A 17,212-nucleotide genomic window follows, 5' to 3' on the forward strand; every position below is an offset into this window, starting at 1 on the left:
GATTTCCCAGGCAAGCATATTGGAATGGGTTGCTATTTCCTTCTGCAGGGGATCTTTCTGACCCAGGGATTGAACTCGTGTCTCCTGCATTGGTAAGCACACTCTTTACCATTGAGGAACCAGGGGTGGACAAAACTGTTTAATATAATAATAGCATACCCACTGTCAGTTTTCTGAGAATGACACAAAAGTACGAAAGTGCCTAACACAATACCTGACACAGGAGTAGGTCCACAGAAATATTACTTTAATCTCAGTTGCCACACTCAATAAAGTCTTTTTTCCACTTCTCACATGGGAAAACAGTTCAGAGAAAACATTTGTCATTTAAAGTCAATCTATCTTAAGTTTACTTTCTGCTGGAAATCACTAGGCGTTTGCCTAATCTCTTCATGGTTGCCTGCATCTCCTGATTCCTCAGTGCGTAGATGATGGGGTTGAGCATGGGAGTCATGACCGTGTGGCTGATAGACACAGCTTTGTCCATGGGGAAGGAAGTGAAGGGTCGGGCATAGATATAGATACTGGGAATAAAAATCATAGACACAACAATGATGTGCGTGGTGCAGGTGGAAGCTGCCTTCCTCCTTGCCTTCCCTGAGTGGGACCTCAGCATCACCAGGATGACAGTGTAAGAGATCAGAACGAGGAGGAACCAGATGAAGACCAGCATCCCACTGTTGGAGATCATAAGGAACTCCAGGATGGAGGTGTCCGTGCAGGCCAGTCTCAGCACTTGTGGAATGTCACAGTAGAAGTTATCTAGGATATTGGGGCCACAAAAAGGCAATGGAAGCATCAAAACAAGTTGGACAATGGAGTGGACAAAGCCCCCTATCCAGGTAGCCACCACTAGCCCCACACACACTTGAGTGTTCATGATGGTGACATAGTGGAGGGGCCGGGAGATGGCTATGTAGCGGTCATAGGCCATCACTGAGAGGAAGAAAACAGTCCCACCTCCCAAGAGGTGGAAGAAGAAGATCTGGGCCATGCAGCCCTGGTAGGAGATGGTCTTCTTCTCAGCAAGGAAGTCCACCAGCATCTTTGGGGCAGTGACTGAGGAGAAACAGAGGTCTAAGACAGCCAGGTTTCTCAGCAGGAAATACATGGGTGTGTGGAGCCTGGAATCAGAGGTCACTGTGACCATGATGAGGAGGTTTCCCGTGACAGTGGTGGTGTAGACAAACAGGAACAGCAGGAACAAGAAGAGCTGGAGCTCCTGAGTCTGTGAGAGCCCCAAGAAGACAAACTCTGACACCCATGTGTGGTTCCCTGAATCCATGCTCTCTGCTCCATACACCTAAAGAAAACACACCACAAACAGAGGTGTATGAAGTTACTATGCGCCATTCTGGTGCTCAGTGACTCAAAGCAATTGTCCAAGTCCATACAAAGGACACCTTCATGTGCAGATCATAATACCCTGGGCTGATATAAGTGATCTTGTCTTTGGAGAGCTGATACTGGAGAACACATTCACAAGATACCTTAAATTGATCCAGAGACATATGCAGCCTGCTTTTCAAAGATTCAGTGGTAATAGAGTGGTGAGAAGACACATAGAGCCCAACAGAGTTGGGAAATGTAAAGTTCATAACTTTATATTTCTCTGAGATTTGACCTTAAGTAAATCTCTTATCTGAGTCTCAGATTTCATCTCTGTAAGAAAATGTTTGTCTGTAAATTTGTCCTGGAGCTTGAATAAAATAACACACAAGCTTTCTAGAACAGTGTCTAAAATAATAAATGGTAATCACTCTCCCCTGTGTAGTCTCCTACTCTTAAGATATTCACCCTTTTCCAGTCTCTAATACATTTTTGTACCAATCATTTTTTTTCATGCAACAGTTAACAGATAATAATGTTAATGACCTTTTTCATGTGTCTATGTTTTTCTTCTACAATTCAACAAAAATATGCTATGGATAAAATCTTCATTTCAGAATTTATTTGTACGCTTCAGTGCTCATCCTTGTTGTTCAGTTCAGTTTAGTTGAGTCGTGTCTGACTCTTTGTGACCCCATGAACCACAGCACGCCAGGCCTCCCTGTCCATCACTAACTCCCAGGAGTTCACCCAAACCCATGTCCATTGAGTCGGTGATGCCATCCAACCGTCTCATCCTCTGTCATCCCCTTTTCCCACCCTCAATCTTTCCCATCATGAGGGTCTTTTCAAATGAGTCAGCTCTTCGCATCAGGTGGCCTAGGTATTGGAGTTTCAGCTTCAACCTCAGTCCTTCCAATGAACACCCAGGAATGATCTCCTTGCTGTTAGTCAGTAACTAATAAGTACCTGGTATTAACTCTAGCATGAGTAAAATGCTTCTGGGTATGCAGGTTCATACAGGAGAACCTCTGGCCACAGCTAGACACCTGGGACATTTTGTTTTTCCCCATCCTCCACGGTAGGTAGCCCCTTACTGAGTGAGGCTCAGCTCACCCACAACATAGGTGGAGTCAAGTGGCAGAAGGGTAACTAATTAGTACAGACATAGATGAATATATTGTTCGAACAGGAGACTTAGAGCTCTTCTGAAAAGACAGCAATTTCAGAAGTTGTTGAATCCAATCCAATAGAAGAGAAAAAAAAATTATTAAAGGAGAAGAAATGGAAATAGGTGAAGAATTGAATGGAAGAAGAAATTTAAAAGGAAGGAAGACAGGGAAATAGAATGAGTGAAGGATGGGGAATGGAAAGGTGAAGGGGCAGAGGAGAAATTGGGACCAAAGGTGAAGAAAGACTCGGAGGGTGAGAGATAGAATAATTGGTGACCCCCACCCTTTCCACTTTCTCTCAGCCTCCACTCGTTCTCACCTGACTCCCCAGATCCATTATCCATAAGAGATCACTCCCTTCTTATTTTTCACTTTCATCTTCACTTCCTCCAGTACACCTTCTACACAGCTCTACTTGAGACCTTTCTAAATGCTGATCTGATCACGTTCCCCTCTCACATCTAATTCTTGTAGTGATTCCACCAGAGTCCCTTAGGAGCCACATCCAATACCCTGCGGATCAAGTCAGGGTAGAAACACATACAGAAGTGTATGCAACTCAGCATGTCATACAGACTATGAAATGTAACCTTCATCTGCCTTCCTAATCAGTATCTATACCTCCAATGAGCCGCAAGCTTTTCAATAGATTATTAACTATTTTATTTATTTCCATATTGGTTTCCCAGAATTCTGATCTGACTTTCTCAAATCTAGAAAAGCCCATTCAAACATCACCCTCTGTTACACCTGTCACCATTTCTCCCATGCAGAACAAATTCCCCATTCTCGGGGTTCTTATAACATTTCAAAAATACTTCTGTTATATATTTACCATCATTCGTTTTTCCACTTTCTCCCCTCAACCAACTGCATCATAACTTCAATATCTTAGTAACCTCAGAACTTGGAACAGAAACTCTGGTAACAACACATGCTCAGTGAATGTTGCCAAATACTGTATTAAGTAGGTAATGGATTATTTGGAGATATTTGAAGTGAACTTACTTATCCTCTGTTTCCTATCTCACTAGGCCAGTGATATACTTTATTGCTAAAATTACTGGGTTTTACATGCAACCCGAAGGAGTTATTTAACAGTACATCCACCCAAATTACTTCCCAAAGCTCTCTTCCAACATAAGACTCAGTACCATCAAGTCTATGTGAAGTGAAGTGAAAATGAAAGTCGCTCAGTTGTGTCTGACTCTTTGCAACCCCATGGACTATACAGACCCTGAAATTCTCCAGGCCAGAACACTAGAGTGGGTAGCCATTCCCTTCTCCAGGGGGTCTTTCCAACCCAGGGATCGAATCCATGTCTTCTGAATTTCAGGTGGATTCTTTACCAGCTGAGCCACAAGGGAAGCCCAGGAATACTGGAGTGGGTAGTCTACCCCTTCTCCAGCAGATCTTCCAGAATCAGGAATCGAACTGGGGTCTCCTGCATTGCAGGCAGATTCCTTACCAACTGAGCGACGATGTCAAATGTTTATTCTCCAGCTGGTGTTTCCAAAAACCTAACTACCATTGACTTATATGCCTGTGTGGAAAACCCTCAGGCTCTCACCTTCCTTTAGCCCTGAATGGGGGAAGAGGGTTGAGGTCTTACATCTTTTGGTGGGATCCTCCCCATGTAGCCCCACATCTTCCTGTTCTCTGTCCATCCCTCACACACAGGACTCAGGGGCATGACCCTGGGGAAGAGAGTATATCCTCAGGGAGAAATGATTGGACTGGGCTCAGGAAGCAGAGCTGGAATGATTCCTGCTGGGAACAAGGGAACAATGAGAGTTGTTTCAAAGTTCCAAAGTCTTTCAGAAAGACTATTGGAAAGTTCTCCTTGGGCCAGAAGACAAAGAAACCAAAAACCACAACAAAAACTTACACAAAACAAGAAAAGAAAACAAAAACCCACCAAGAATATTGAAAGCTGTAGAGATTCATAACATGTAGGATTAGGAGATGAGGGTCTGAAAGGACAGAGTTTCTCCAAAATAAACAAAATTTCTGGGATTTTTGGAAAGACCCATTTCACAGTTCATTCATTCACATACTTGAACACCCACTAGAATTATCTGGAGGGGATGTTAAAATTCAGAAACACCCATGAAGAATCTTTCTTTAGTAGGTCTTGAGTTGAGCCAGAGAATTCGCGTTTCTAACAAGTTTTCACAATGGTGTGATCACTCACCTAGAGCCAGACATCTTGGAATGTGAAGTCAAGTGGGCCTTAGAAAGCATCACCTCAAACAAAGCTAGTGGATGTGATGGAATTCCAGTTGAGCTATTTCAAATCCTGAAAGATGTTGCTGTGAAAGTGCTGTACTCAATATGCCAACAAATTTGGAAAACTCAGCAGTGGCCACAGGACTGGAAAAGGTCATTTTCCATTCCAATCCCTAAGAAAGGCAATCCCAAAGGATGCTCAAACTACCACACAGTTGTACTCATCTCACACGCTGTGAGTCACCAAGTCGTGTCCCACTCATTGCGAGCCCAAGGACTACACCCTGTCAATCTCCTCTGCCCGTGGAATTTTTCAAACAAGAATATTGGAGTGAGTTTTCATTTCCCCCTTCAGGGAATCTTCCTGACCCAGGAATTGAACCCAGTCTTTTGTGCCTCCACAGCAACTGATTTAATTACCTGGATTAATTCATGATTACTCTGATTTGGTTTTCAATAACTCTTTGTATATTCTACTTTATATATTTCTCCTCTCAAGGAATGCACTCTTATAAATGAGTTTAAAATATTTTCTAAACTACATCTCAACCTCAAAGTTGACTCTTCAGAGAAAGATTGTGGGTAATTTAACTGTTTGAAATGGATTACAATATTTCCTATTGTTTTATTTATTGTACTTGGCCCATTGTGAAAATTCAATAAATGGTTGTGTAAAAATTAATGAACAGAAATCTCAATTATGTAGAGTTGAGAGACCAGAAGATGGAGCTTTCGCACCCTGATAATAACAGAGCCCTACTGGAAAAAGAAAGACTCCTCTTCTTTCCTGGGAAGGTGTCAGTCAATGAAAATCCATGAACTCTTTATAACAGCTTCCCACCCTCCTTTTTCTCTCTAAATGCATTTTTTTTCCCTTCCCACGGGGTACTTGCACTCCATGAACCCTGTGGCTCACCATGGGTGCAGACCCTGAATTGCAATTCTCTGCTGATCGTGAATAAACCTGCCTTTGTTGGGGAAATATTTGTCAGTCTATTTGTTTTAGATCAATATTTTTTAATATGACTGAGAGTTATCCTTTTTTAAGAGTTGGAGGGCAGCAATTCCAGAAAAATAAACAACTCAATCAAAAAATGGGCCAAAGATCTAAACAGACATTTCTCCAAAGAAGACATACAGATGGATAACAAACACATGAAAAGATGCTCAACATCACTCATTATCAGAGATGTGCAAATCAAAACCACAATGAGGTACCATTTCACGCCAGTCAGAATGGCTGCTATCCAAAAGCCTACAAGCATTAAATGCTGGAGAGGGTGTGGAGAAAAGGGAACCCTCTTACACTGTTGGTGGGAATGCAAACTAGTACAGCCACTAGGGAGAACAGTGTGGAGATTTCTTAAAAAACTGGAAATAGACCTGCCATATGACCCAGCAATACCACTGCTGGCCATACACACCAAGGAAACTAGATCTGAAAGAGACACGTGCACCCCAATGTTCATCACAGCACTGTTTATAATTGCCAGGACATGGAAGCAACCTAGATGCCCATCAGCAGACGAATGGATAAAGAAGCTATGATACATATACACTATGGAATATTACTCAGCCATTAAAAAGAATTCATTTGACTCAGTTCTAATGAGATGGATGAAACTGGAGCCATTACACAGAGTGAAGTAAGCCGGAAAGATAAAGACTAATACAGTATACTAACGCATATATATGGAATTTTAAAAGATGGTAATGATAGTCCTATATGCAAAACAGAAAAAGAGACACAAATGTACAGAACAGACTTTTGGACTCTGTGGGAGAAGGCAAGGGTGGGATGTTCTGAGAGAATAGCATTGAAACAAGTATACTATCAAGGGTGAAACAGATCACCAGCCCAGGTTGGATGCATGAGACAAGTGCTCAAGGCTAGTGCACTGGGAAGACCCAGAGGGATGGGATGGAGAGGGAGGCGAGAGGGAGGATCGGGATGGGGAATACATGTAAATCCATGGCTGATTCATGTCAATGTATGGCAAAAACCACTACAATATTGTAAAGTAATTAGCCTCCAACTAATATAAATAAATGAAAAATAAATTAAAAAAAAAAAAGAGTTGGAGAGCAGTGGGAGGCAGGTTGGGTACACATCAGCACTCAGTGCTGAGGATATAAAAATAAGACAAACACTCTCCTCTCAAAGAACTCACAGGCTGAGGGGGAAATGGAACCAGAAATACATAAATGCACATCAGAGAGGAGATAGGTCTAACGGGGGGGGGGGGGGGGGGGGGAATGTTCAAAGGTTAAAAGGCTGAGACAATAGCAATGGCTGAAAGAGAAGGAAGACTTGGGAGAGGAGATGACATTTAAACAGAGGTGATTCTAGTCTGTTCTGCAGACAAAGAAGGAAAAATGTGTTTCACAGAGGTCCAGAGATGAAATGGCACAACATACACTCCATGAACCCTGAAAACCTTGGTGAGACTGGAGCACAGTGGTGGGGCATTAGGGTAGAAAGGAGGCATGAATCACTCTGAATAATGTTAAGATACAAGGCTCCCACATTTAGGCTTTACCTTGAATGAGATTACAAGCGAGTGGAGGACTTTATGCAGAAGAATGACCTACAGATGACCTACAGGGTCTCGTGTGGCAGCAGGGAGGAGGAGGGATGGAAGATTTGAGAGGATGGACATAGTGTAGCTCCTCTGTTTATTCATGCCCCATTATTTCAGAAAAGGGCAATTTGGGACTTATAACTCTCCTGTGTTCATGACTCAGCCCATCTCAGCTTCAAAATCATTAAACATGTGAGGAGGGTGAAGAGTTAGAGGAGAAATGGAAAAGGAGATGGGAGCCAAGAAAGAAGGAGGAGGAATAAAAGGTAATTAAGAAAAATCAGGAGTGAAAGCCAGTGAGCCAACAGGGACCCACAGTTCAGTGATATCAGGGCATTTGTTCAATGAGTCTGTGTTGCCCCTGGCCTCTCCCTTATGAGCCCAGATACGTTAATGCTTCATTTTGGTGTATGCCCTCCACATCTCATTCAAAGGCTCAGTCAGTTCAGTTCAGTCACTCAGTAATGTCCAGCTCTTTGCGATCCCATGAACAGCAGCATGCCAAGCTTCCCTGTACATCACCAACTGCCAGAGTTTGCTCACACTCATGTCCATTGAGTCGGTGACGCCATCCAACCATCTCATCCTCTGTTGTCCCCTTCTCTTACCTTCAATGTTTCCCAGCATCAGGGTCTTTTCCAATCAGTCAACTTTTCACATCAGATGGCCAAAGTATTGGAATTTCAGCCTCAGCATCAGACCTTCCAATGAATATTCAGGACTGATTTTCCTTAGAATTGACTGGTTGGATCTCCTTGCAGTCCAAGGGACTGTCAGAAGTCTCCAAAACCACAGCTCAAAAGCATCAATTCTTTGGTGCTCAGCTTTCTTTATAGTCCAACTCTCATATCCAAACTTGGCTACTGGAAAAACCATAGCTTTGACTAGACAGACCTTTGTCAGCAAAGTAAAGTCTCTGTTTTTTAATATGTTGTCTATGTTGGTTATAAATTTTCTTCCAAGGAGCAAAGGTCTTTCAATTTCATGGCTGTAGTCACCATCTGGAGTGATTTTGGAGCTCAAGAAAAGAAAGTCTGTCACTGTTTCCACTGTTTCCCCATCTATTTGCCATGAAGTGTTGGGACTGGATGTCATTATCTTAGTATTGTGAATGTTGAGTTTTAAGCCAAATTTTTCACTCTCTTCTTTCACTTTCATCAAGAAGCTCTTTAGTTCCCCTTCACTTTCTGCCATACGGTGGTGTCATCTGCCTATCTGATGTTATTGATATTTCTCCTGGCAATCTTGATCCCAGCTTGTGCTTCATCCAGCCTGGCATTTCACATGATGTACTCTGCATATAAGTTAAATAAGCGGGGTGACAATATACAGCCTTGATGTACTCCTTTCCCAATTTGGAACCAGTCTGTTGTTACATGTCCAGTTCTAACTGTTGCTTCTTTACCTCCATATAGACTTCTCAGGAGGCAGGTAAGGTGGTCTGGTTTTCTCTTCTCTTTAAGAATTTTCTAGCCTTATTCAAAGGTTAGAAGTAAGGAAATGGGTGGTGGAGAGTTTCTTTCTCTTCTTACATATCTTGCCTCTACTCATGGAAGAGAAATATTTTCCAGAATCTCTCAGACTAACATCTTGTTTGTTGTAATTTTCATTCCTGGATCACATGAACAGATGAGCACTCCTAGACTCTAAGGGTTTGGGAACGTGAACATTTATGATAGAGGACAAGCAAGAGGTAAACAGTTGGGAACGGCTTTGCATAGACACTGAAAAACAACACCATCTTCTTATAAAGCTCTTGAAAACAGGAATAAAGATAATGGACCAGACACAAGAGAATGTTTTCAGTGATGCAAGACCTGTTTTACATAGGGAAACTATTTTAACAATGGAGATCACAAAATCAAATGTGAGAATGTAAATGAGAGAGGAGGTCAGACAGGAATTTCTCTATCTAAAGAGGTACTGAGGCTCATCACTCTCCTCTTACCAGCACAAATTCAAGCATCAAAGAGAGGCTTCCTACGTGGCTCAGTGGTAAAGAATCTGCCTGCCAATGCAGGCAACATGGGTTGAATGCCTGGGTCTAGAAAGTATTGGGCACCCACCCAATTTGAGGTCTCCCCTGGGCACTTAGATGGTAAAAAGTCTGCCTGCAGTGTGGGAGACCCAGATTCAATCTGTGGGTTGGGAAGATCCCCTGGAGAAGGAAATGGCAGCCCACTCCAGTATTCTTGCCTGGATAACTCCACAGACAGAGGAGCCTGGCAGCCAGTCCATGGGACTGCAAAGTGTCAGACATGACTTAAGTGACTAAACAACAACAACGAAGACAAAAAATCATACTTTTTTTCCTTGCCAAAACAAAACCCCCAAAAAACAGACTGTCATATAATGGCATTTGGGAGCCCACAGTAAAAAGCGATTTCCACCAGAACCCCTAAGGTAAAATCTGAAAGCTTCAATAGACTGACGTACCAATTAGTAGTTTATTGCCTTGCTCTTAAATGTAGATAGCCAAGGATCACCAGGAGTTTAAAAATGGCAGCGAACACAAAAGGACAAAACAAACCAAAAAATGAATGAGAAACAAACAGAAATGATGTAGGAAACAGAAGAAAAGACTATACAATCAGCATCCTTTGAGAGAAGCAAGAACACATTTCTGTCTGCTGAGAAAAGAATCAATGTTTAAATATTAGGTCTAAGACAGAAGTGAAAGACTGATACACATGACTATGTGAAAACTAATACCAAACATAAAGAAGACAAGCCACAAATTGGGTGAAAGAAAGAAAGTGAAGTCTCTCAGTCATGCCCAACTCTTTGCGACCCCATGGACTGTAGCCTGCCAGGCTCCTCTGTCCATGGGATTTTCCAGGCAAGAATACTGGAGTGGGTTACCGTTTACTTCCCCAGGGGATCTTCCCAACCCACGGATTGAATCTGGGTCTCCCACACTGCAGGCAGACTTTTTACCATCTAAGTGCCCAGGGGAGACCTCAGATTGGGTGAAGGCATTATAATAAATAAAACTGAAAAAGACCAGTAACCAAATTATGTAAAAACTTTTACATTAACAAGAAACAGGCAATAGAAAACATGCTAACATTCATTGGAAATTTGAATATAATTAAAACATGGGGAAATGGTAAAGAAATGCAAATCAAGACTACAGTGAAATACCATTTCTTACCTGCTTAATTGAGAAAAATGAAAAAGTATGACAATATCAACTATTAGGAGGATGAGAATCAATGGGAACACTGCAGTGCTGCTGATAACCAAGTAATTTGGTGCAACTTCTTTGGAAAACAATTTAGCCCTATTTTGTGAAAGTAAAACTTTGAAGATCTCATGATCCAGCAATTACACTCCAAAGTAATGACCCGTAGCTCCTCAACATGACAACTGGAGACAAGCAGATTTTTCAAAAGAGCATTGTTTCAAGAGCAAAACCCGAGAACATTCCCAGTAAGCTTAGTCTCACATTGGAATATTATACAACAGAGCAAATGAATGAACTACAGCCAAACAGAACAATATGTGACATTTAGAAAAAAAATGTTGAGTGAAAAAAATCAAATGCCAGAATATTACCTAAAGTGTGATAGTTTATAAACTCAATAAACAATATAAAACAATATAGTGCTTATGTTAAAATGTGATAAAATTGTTTTTATGAATGATGGATTTATAAACATGAAACTCAAGAAAGTGGTTTCATCTGGAGAGAAGTGATGTGATGGAGAGGTCCCATAGGCAGGTATCAGCTATTGGTACCATGTGGTTCTTGAACTGAGGAGCATGTACATGATTGTTCATACAATATAATATAGTGTTTTATAACTAACATTCATATTACACATAATCTTTTGCTTTCAGTAATTATACTGTGCTAAAATACACAGTGGAAAATTGGAATACTCATGATGATTTCTAAATTGAAAATTAAATAAAATATATGGTTAACTCAATATTTTCTCACAATTTTTGGATTTGATACTTATAATAAACCTGAGGGATTTGAGGTCAGATATTAATTTCAACAAGTTTGTTGAGGAAGAAGTTATGAGTTCGAGAGAGGCCAGATGTCTCACTCAAGGTCATCTGTTAGGTAAGTGATGGACACAGTTTCCAACTTAAGGCATAAGACTCTAAATATTGTTCAGTTTCCAACAATCCAGCCTCACACCAAAACAGGATCCTGGGAAAAGAGGTCAAATACAGAAAATAGAACTGCTCTTCTAGGGGAATACTGTCATTGTAACAGAAAACTATCTGCCAAAATGACAAAAAGGAGGGTGTGACTTTCCAGAATGTTTGCATGGCAACACATCTTATTGTCATGCTGCTGCTGCTGCTAAGTCGCTTCAGTCATGTCCGACTCTGTGCGACCCCATAGACAGCAGGCCACCAGGCTCCCCCGTCCCTGGGATTCTCCAGGCAAGAACACTGGAGTGGGTTGCCATTTCCTTCTCCAATGCATGAAAGTGAAAAGTGAAAGTGAAGTCGCTCAGTCTTGTCTGAGTCCTAGCGACCCCATGGACTGTAGCCTACCAGGCTCCTCCATCCATGGGATTTTCCAGGCAAGAGTACTGGAGTGGGGTGCCATTTCCTTCTCCATCTTATTGTCATAGGAGTGTTAAAATCATCCAACACAAACAAAAGTAAGGATAGCTACCTTTATCCTCAAAATCTGGATAAGTTGCTTATTTTCAAGTTATGAAGAGGCCAGATACAGCAGCTCTCTCTCCAACTTATCGATGGAAAACCAAAAAGCGAAAGCCAAAGAGAAGTGACCCACTGTCACTCCCTTTTACAAAGCAGCCTGGTGCCTCCCTAATCTCTTCACTGCTGTCTACATCTCCTGTTTCTTCAGGGTGTAGATCAGGGGGTTGAGCATGTGAGTCATGACCATGTGGCTGATGGATATAGCCTTGTCAATGGAGAAAGAGATGAAGGGCTGGGCATAGAGGCAAATGCTTGGAATGAAGACCATAGACACCATGACAATGGGGGTGGTACAGGTGGAAGCATCCTTCCTCCTCGCCTGCCCTGAGTGGGACCTCAGCATCACCAGGATGGCGGAGGAGGAGGAGCCAGATGACATCCAGCATCCCACTGTTGCAGGTCACGAGGAACTCCAAGACAGAAGTGTCAATGCAGGTGACTCTCAATACCTGTGGAACATCACAGTAGAAGTTATCTAGGACATTGGGGCCACAAAAAGGCAGTGGGAGCATCAGAGTCAGTTGGGAAATGGAATGAACAAAATCTACCATCCAGGCTGTCATGACCAGCCCAGCACAGACCTGAGTGTTCATGATGGTGACATAGTGGAGGGGCCAGGAGATGGCAACAAGGCGGTCACAGGCCATCGCTGAGAGGAAGAAGACCATGGCACCTCCCAGAAAGTGGAAGAAGAAGACCTGAGTCATGCAGCCCTGGTAGGAGATGGTCTTCTTCTCAGCGAGGAAGTCCACCAGCATCTTTGGGGCAGTGACTGAGGAGAAACACAGGTCTATGACGGCCAGGTTTCACAGCAGAAAATATATGGGTGTGTGGAGCCTGGAATCAGAGGTCATCATGACCATAATCAGGAGGCTTCCCATGACAGTGGTTGTGTAGACAAACAGAAACACCAGAAACAAGATGAGCTGGAGCCCCTGAGTCTGTGAGAGCCCCAGGAAGACAAAATCTGACACCCACGTAAGGTTCCCCAATTCCATGGTGTCTTCTCCATGCATCTAAAGAAAACACACCACAGACAGTGATATACTAGTGCTCAGGAATTCAAATTGACTTCCTCAGATCTAGATGATGGATCTTTATGTGCACATCCTAATTTCAGTTGCTGACTAAATGGTCTACCACTGGAACGTGTACAACTTGGTACTAGAATATATACTCATGAAATATTTAAATTCATCCAGAGACACATACAACCTACTTTTAAAAGATTCAGTGTTACTGAGGAAACCAGAATTGAAAGAGACACATATACTCCAATGTTCATCACAGCACTGTTTACAATAGCCAGGACACGGAAGCAACCTAGTTGTCCATCAGCAGATGAATGGATAAGAATATTGTGGTACATATTCACAATGGAATATTACTCAGCTATTAAAAAGAATACATTTGAATCCGTTCTAATGAGGTAGATGAAACTGGAACCTATTATACAGAGTGAAGTAAGTCAGAAAGAAAAACACCAGTACAGTATATTAATGTATATATATGGAATTTAGAAAGACGGCAATGATGACACTATATATGAGACAGCAAAAAAGACACAGATATAAAGAACAGACTTTTGGACTCTGTGGGAGGAGGCAAGGGTGGGATGATTTGAGAGAAAAGCATTGAAACATGTATATTACCATATGTGAAATAAATCACCAGTCCAAGTTTGATGCAAGAAAGAGGGCACACAAAACCAGTGCACTGGGACAACCCAGAGGGATGGGATGGGGAGGGAGGTGGGAGAGGGTTTCAGTATGGGGGACACACATACACCTGTGACTGATTCATGTCAATATATGGCAAAAACCACCACAATATTGTAAAGTAATTAGCCTCCAATTAAAATAAATTATTTTTTTAAAAGATTCAGTGTTAATATAGTGATAGAAAACCCTTAAGAGTCCAACTGATTTGTAGTTAAATTCCAGATTCTTATTCCTTGAGGTTTGATCTAGAATAAGTTTTCAAGCTCTGTTTCACTCTCCACATCTGTAAGGTGGGAAGAAATATGTTGTCTTTATAGAATGTCTAGCGGTATAAATGAGCTAGCATATAAGGTTCCTGGAACAGTACCTGGAATAATAAACGTTAATCACTCTCCTCTGTGTAGTCTCCTACTCTGACGACATCCTACCTTCTTAGAGTCTGCAATACATTTTTGTACCAGTCATTTCTCATGCGATAGTTAATACATCAAAATGTTAGTGAACTTTTCATATTTCTAGGTTTTTCCTCCACAATTCAACCATAATGTGCTTGTCTGCCCACAATTCAACCAACCTATGTCTTGATTCAAAACTTATTTGTGCCCTGAAGTTCTCATGTTTGCTCACAGTTAATGCTCAAAGACATGTGGTTTGACTCTGAGTACATAAATAATTATAGGGGTGCCTCCCTCACTGGTGTGGTGGCCTCTTACCAGATGAAGCCAGGACATACATGGTGTGTGTGTGCTGAGACATAAGAAGGTGGGGAGAGATGCTCTGCATTAAGAAATGGGTGATGGATCTTGTATGAAGGGCACTGGAAGAGCTGTTCCAACAGGCACAAATATTTCAGATGTTACTGAATACAAGGAGAGAGACACAGGAAGATATTGAAATAAAAGAAATAGAGTAGACAAAGGAATAAAGAGGATGAGATTAAGATTAAGGAGGAGAAAGGAAAGGGAATGACAAGGTGGAGGGGTAGGAGATGGAAGGGAACAAAGGTGAAGAAGGATAGGGAGGTGAGAGATAGAGGTGACAGTTGAGGGCTAAGTGGCCTCCCCACTTCTCTGCCATGTCTCAGTCCCCTCCTTCACCTACCCCCTGCAATGTATTGTCCAACAGAGGTCATTTTTGTCTCACCTTTCTGCTTCCATCTGTATCAACTCCAGTCCATCTTCTACATCACTGTCACAAAGACCTTTCTAAACACATATCTGATCCTACCTCACTGTAATCTTTTAATAACTATTGAGGACCCACAGCTTAAAACCCAAACTCTTAGAAACTGCCTAACATGCTTTGTGGGTTAATTCAGGGTAGGAAAACATACTTACACACGTGCATGCAAGTCCTTCTCAGTACATCACACTAAGTTCCAAGATGTAGGCTCCATCTACCTTTCTCATCAGTATCCCTGTTACCCAGGAACCAGTCGCTGTTCAAGGAATCCATGGTCTCTCACACATGTCATATGCTTGGTTATTTCTGTAGCTTTGGGAATGAATTCTATTTCCTGAAGTACCTTCTGTAACTTTCTCAACTTAGAAGATTCAAACATCACCTTCTCTGTGACTCCTCCATTTCTCCCATACAGAATTAATCCCTAACTTCTCTGGATTCAAATCATATTTTATAAATATTTCCTTTATACATTTATCATATTGTTGTCCCTTTGAAAGAGATTGTAAACTCAATAACTTATTCATCCCAGCACCTACAATAGCATCTCTGATTTAGCAGTTGCTAAAAAAGATTTGCTAACATTATGTATTAGATGATTATGTGATCTTGTTCAGTGTGACCATGTAAAGAATTTTATGGTATATTATCATTTGCTGTCAGCATCCACCCTCTAAATCACATGACCAAGTTTTCACTTGGTTGTTGAAAGCCTGGTTTTGTACATGCAACTTGAGGAATCTGTTTTTGATACCTCGTTTCCCCTGCATTACTTTCTGAAGTGCTCCTCACACTTTAGCCTTACTATCATCAAGTCTAAATCTCTTGTTTTTTCTTTGCACTCTCCAGCAAGTGCGTCTGGATGCTTCTTACAGCTGCTCTATTTACAGGTGAGAAAACCCTGGTCTCTCACCTTTTTTCAGCCTAGACTGGGAGACAACCTTCAGGTCTTCCATCATCTTGGAGATTTTTTTTCTAAAGATTTAGTTTCCCAGTCACTGACCATATGTCACCTATACAACAATGGGTGTGACCCTTGGGGAAGAGGGAATGTCTTTGGGGAGAAACTACTGGACTCAGTTCTGGAAGCAGAGTTGGGCTGATTACCACTGGGAGAAACTACTGGACTCAGTTCTGGAAGCAGAGTTGGACTGATTACCACTGGGGGAAAGGGAGCAATGGGACTAGTTAAAAAGTTGCTAAAAGTCTCAAAACACACATTCATTAAAAGTTATTCCTTGAGACCGAAAGGACAAGGACAAGACAATTTTATAGATTTGTAGAATGTAGGATTCTCAGGCCAAGATCTAGAAGGACGAGTCTCTCCAAAATAAACAGACTCTGGGACTTTTAGAAGAACCCATTTCTTACCCAGTGATTCTCACCGTTGAGACAATGACTTGCAGAGCTTGTTGAAAAACAAATAACTGTGCCCCAGCTCCAGATTTTCTCACTCTACTGGTCAATGAAAAGGCCAATATTTTGCATTTGTAACAAGTTCTGAGATGATGCCAATGTCCCTGTTCCTGGGATCACACTTTGAGAACCACAGACTTGCTTCTCAGCACAGGGACGGTTCTCTCTCTCCTGGAATCTTCCAGATAACTGATTTTATTTCTTTCCTTCTTCTTCTTCTTCTCCTCTTTCTTCCCTTCCTCCTTTTCTTCTACTTTGAAGTCTAATTAATTTTTATTTATGGATAGCCTTAGATGGGAAAATGTGTCCTATCAATACAATAGAAACTTACTTTTCTGTAAACCTTGTCCTTTATTTTGTCCACCAAAGTCCCAGTGTTGTTGGCTTACCACCAGTACCCAAGTCTACTACGTTGTCTATAAAATGCCAGCATTCTTTACTTGTGAATTCTTACTGACTCTAATACAAGGATTGATACAAGAAACAAATATAATGCTCATTATGAGGAATTGATCAACCCTGGAATTAATTGACATTTTAACACTGAAGTGCTGTTAAAAAAACTCATTTCTTAGACAGAGCCCTCTGATCTGCCTAGGACTTACAGGTTGGTCTGAATTATTTCACTGCAAATGTCTATTCCTGACAAAATAGAGTATCTGCCTTTGGCAGGTTAGAGCATTGTGTGAAACTCTTCTACATACAAGAGTGGAGATTTAAAAAAAAAAATCTTATTTAGAGCTCTAGTTCACTTTAAAATAGAGCCACTACCATAAATCTAGCCTTGGTAAATTCAAAAAAAATGAAATCATTCCAGTCATCTTTTCTGACCACAGTGCAGTAAGATTAGATCTCAATTACAGGAAAAAAATTATTAAAAATTCAAACA

The 17,212-nt window shown here is 41.5% G+C and overlaps 1 protein-coding gene and 1 pseudogene across 1 annotated transcript; both read right to left on the reverse strand.

Annotated features, from left to right (window-relative positions):
• Positions 1–349: 349 nt before the first annotated feature.
• On the reverse strand, positions 350–1,285 carry LOC122450449 (olfactory receptor 4D1-like). Its single transcript, XM_043482847.1, has one exon. It carries the CDS (start codon positions 1,283–1,285, stop codon positions 350–352), a length of 936 nt encoding a protein of 311 aa, XP_043338782.1.
• Positions 1,286–12,079: 10,794 nt separating this feature from the next.
• LOC122450541 lies at positions 12,080–13,002 on the reverse strand (annotated as a pseudogene).
• Positions 13,003–17,212: the final 4,210 nt, after the last annotated feature.

Source organism: Cervus canadensis, chromosome 1 (assembly GCF_019320065.1).
Source record: "Cervus canadensis isolate Bull #8, Minnesota chromosome 1, ASM1932006v1, whole genome shotgun sequence".
Taxonomy (NCBI): domain Eukaryota; kingdom Metazoa; phylum Chordata; class Mammalia; order Artiodactyla; family Cervidae; genus Cervus; species Cervus canadensis.

Coding starts and splice junctions, on each gene's coding strand:
- LOC122450449 (XM_043482847.1), bottom strand. CDS start 1,285: ATGGATTCAGGGAACCACACATGGGTGTCAGAGTTTGTCTTCTTGGGG.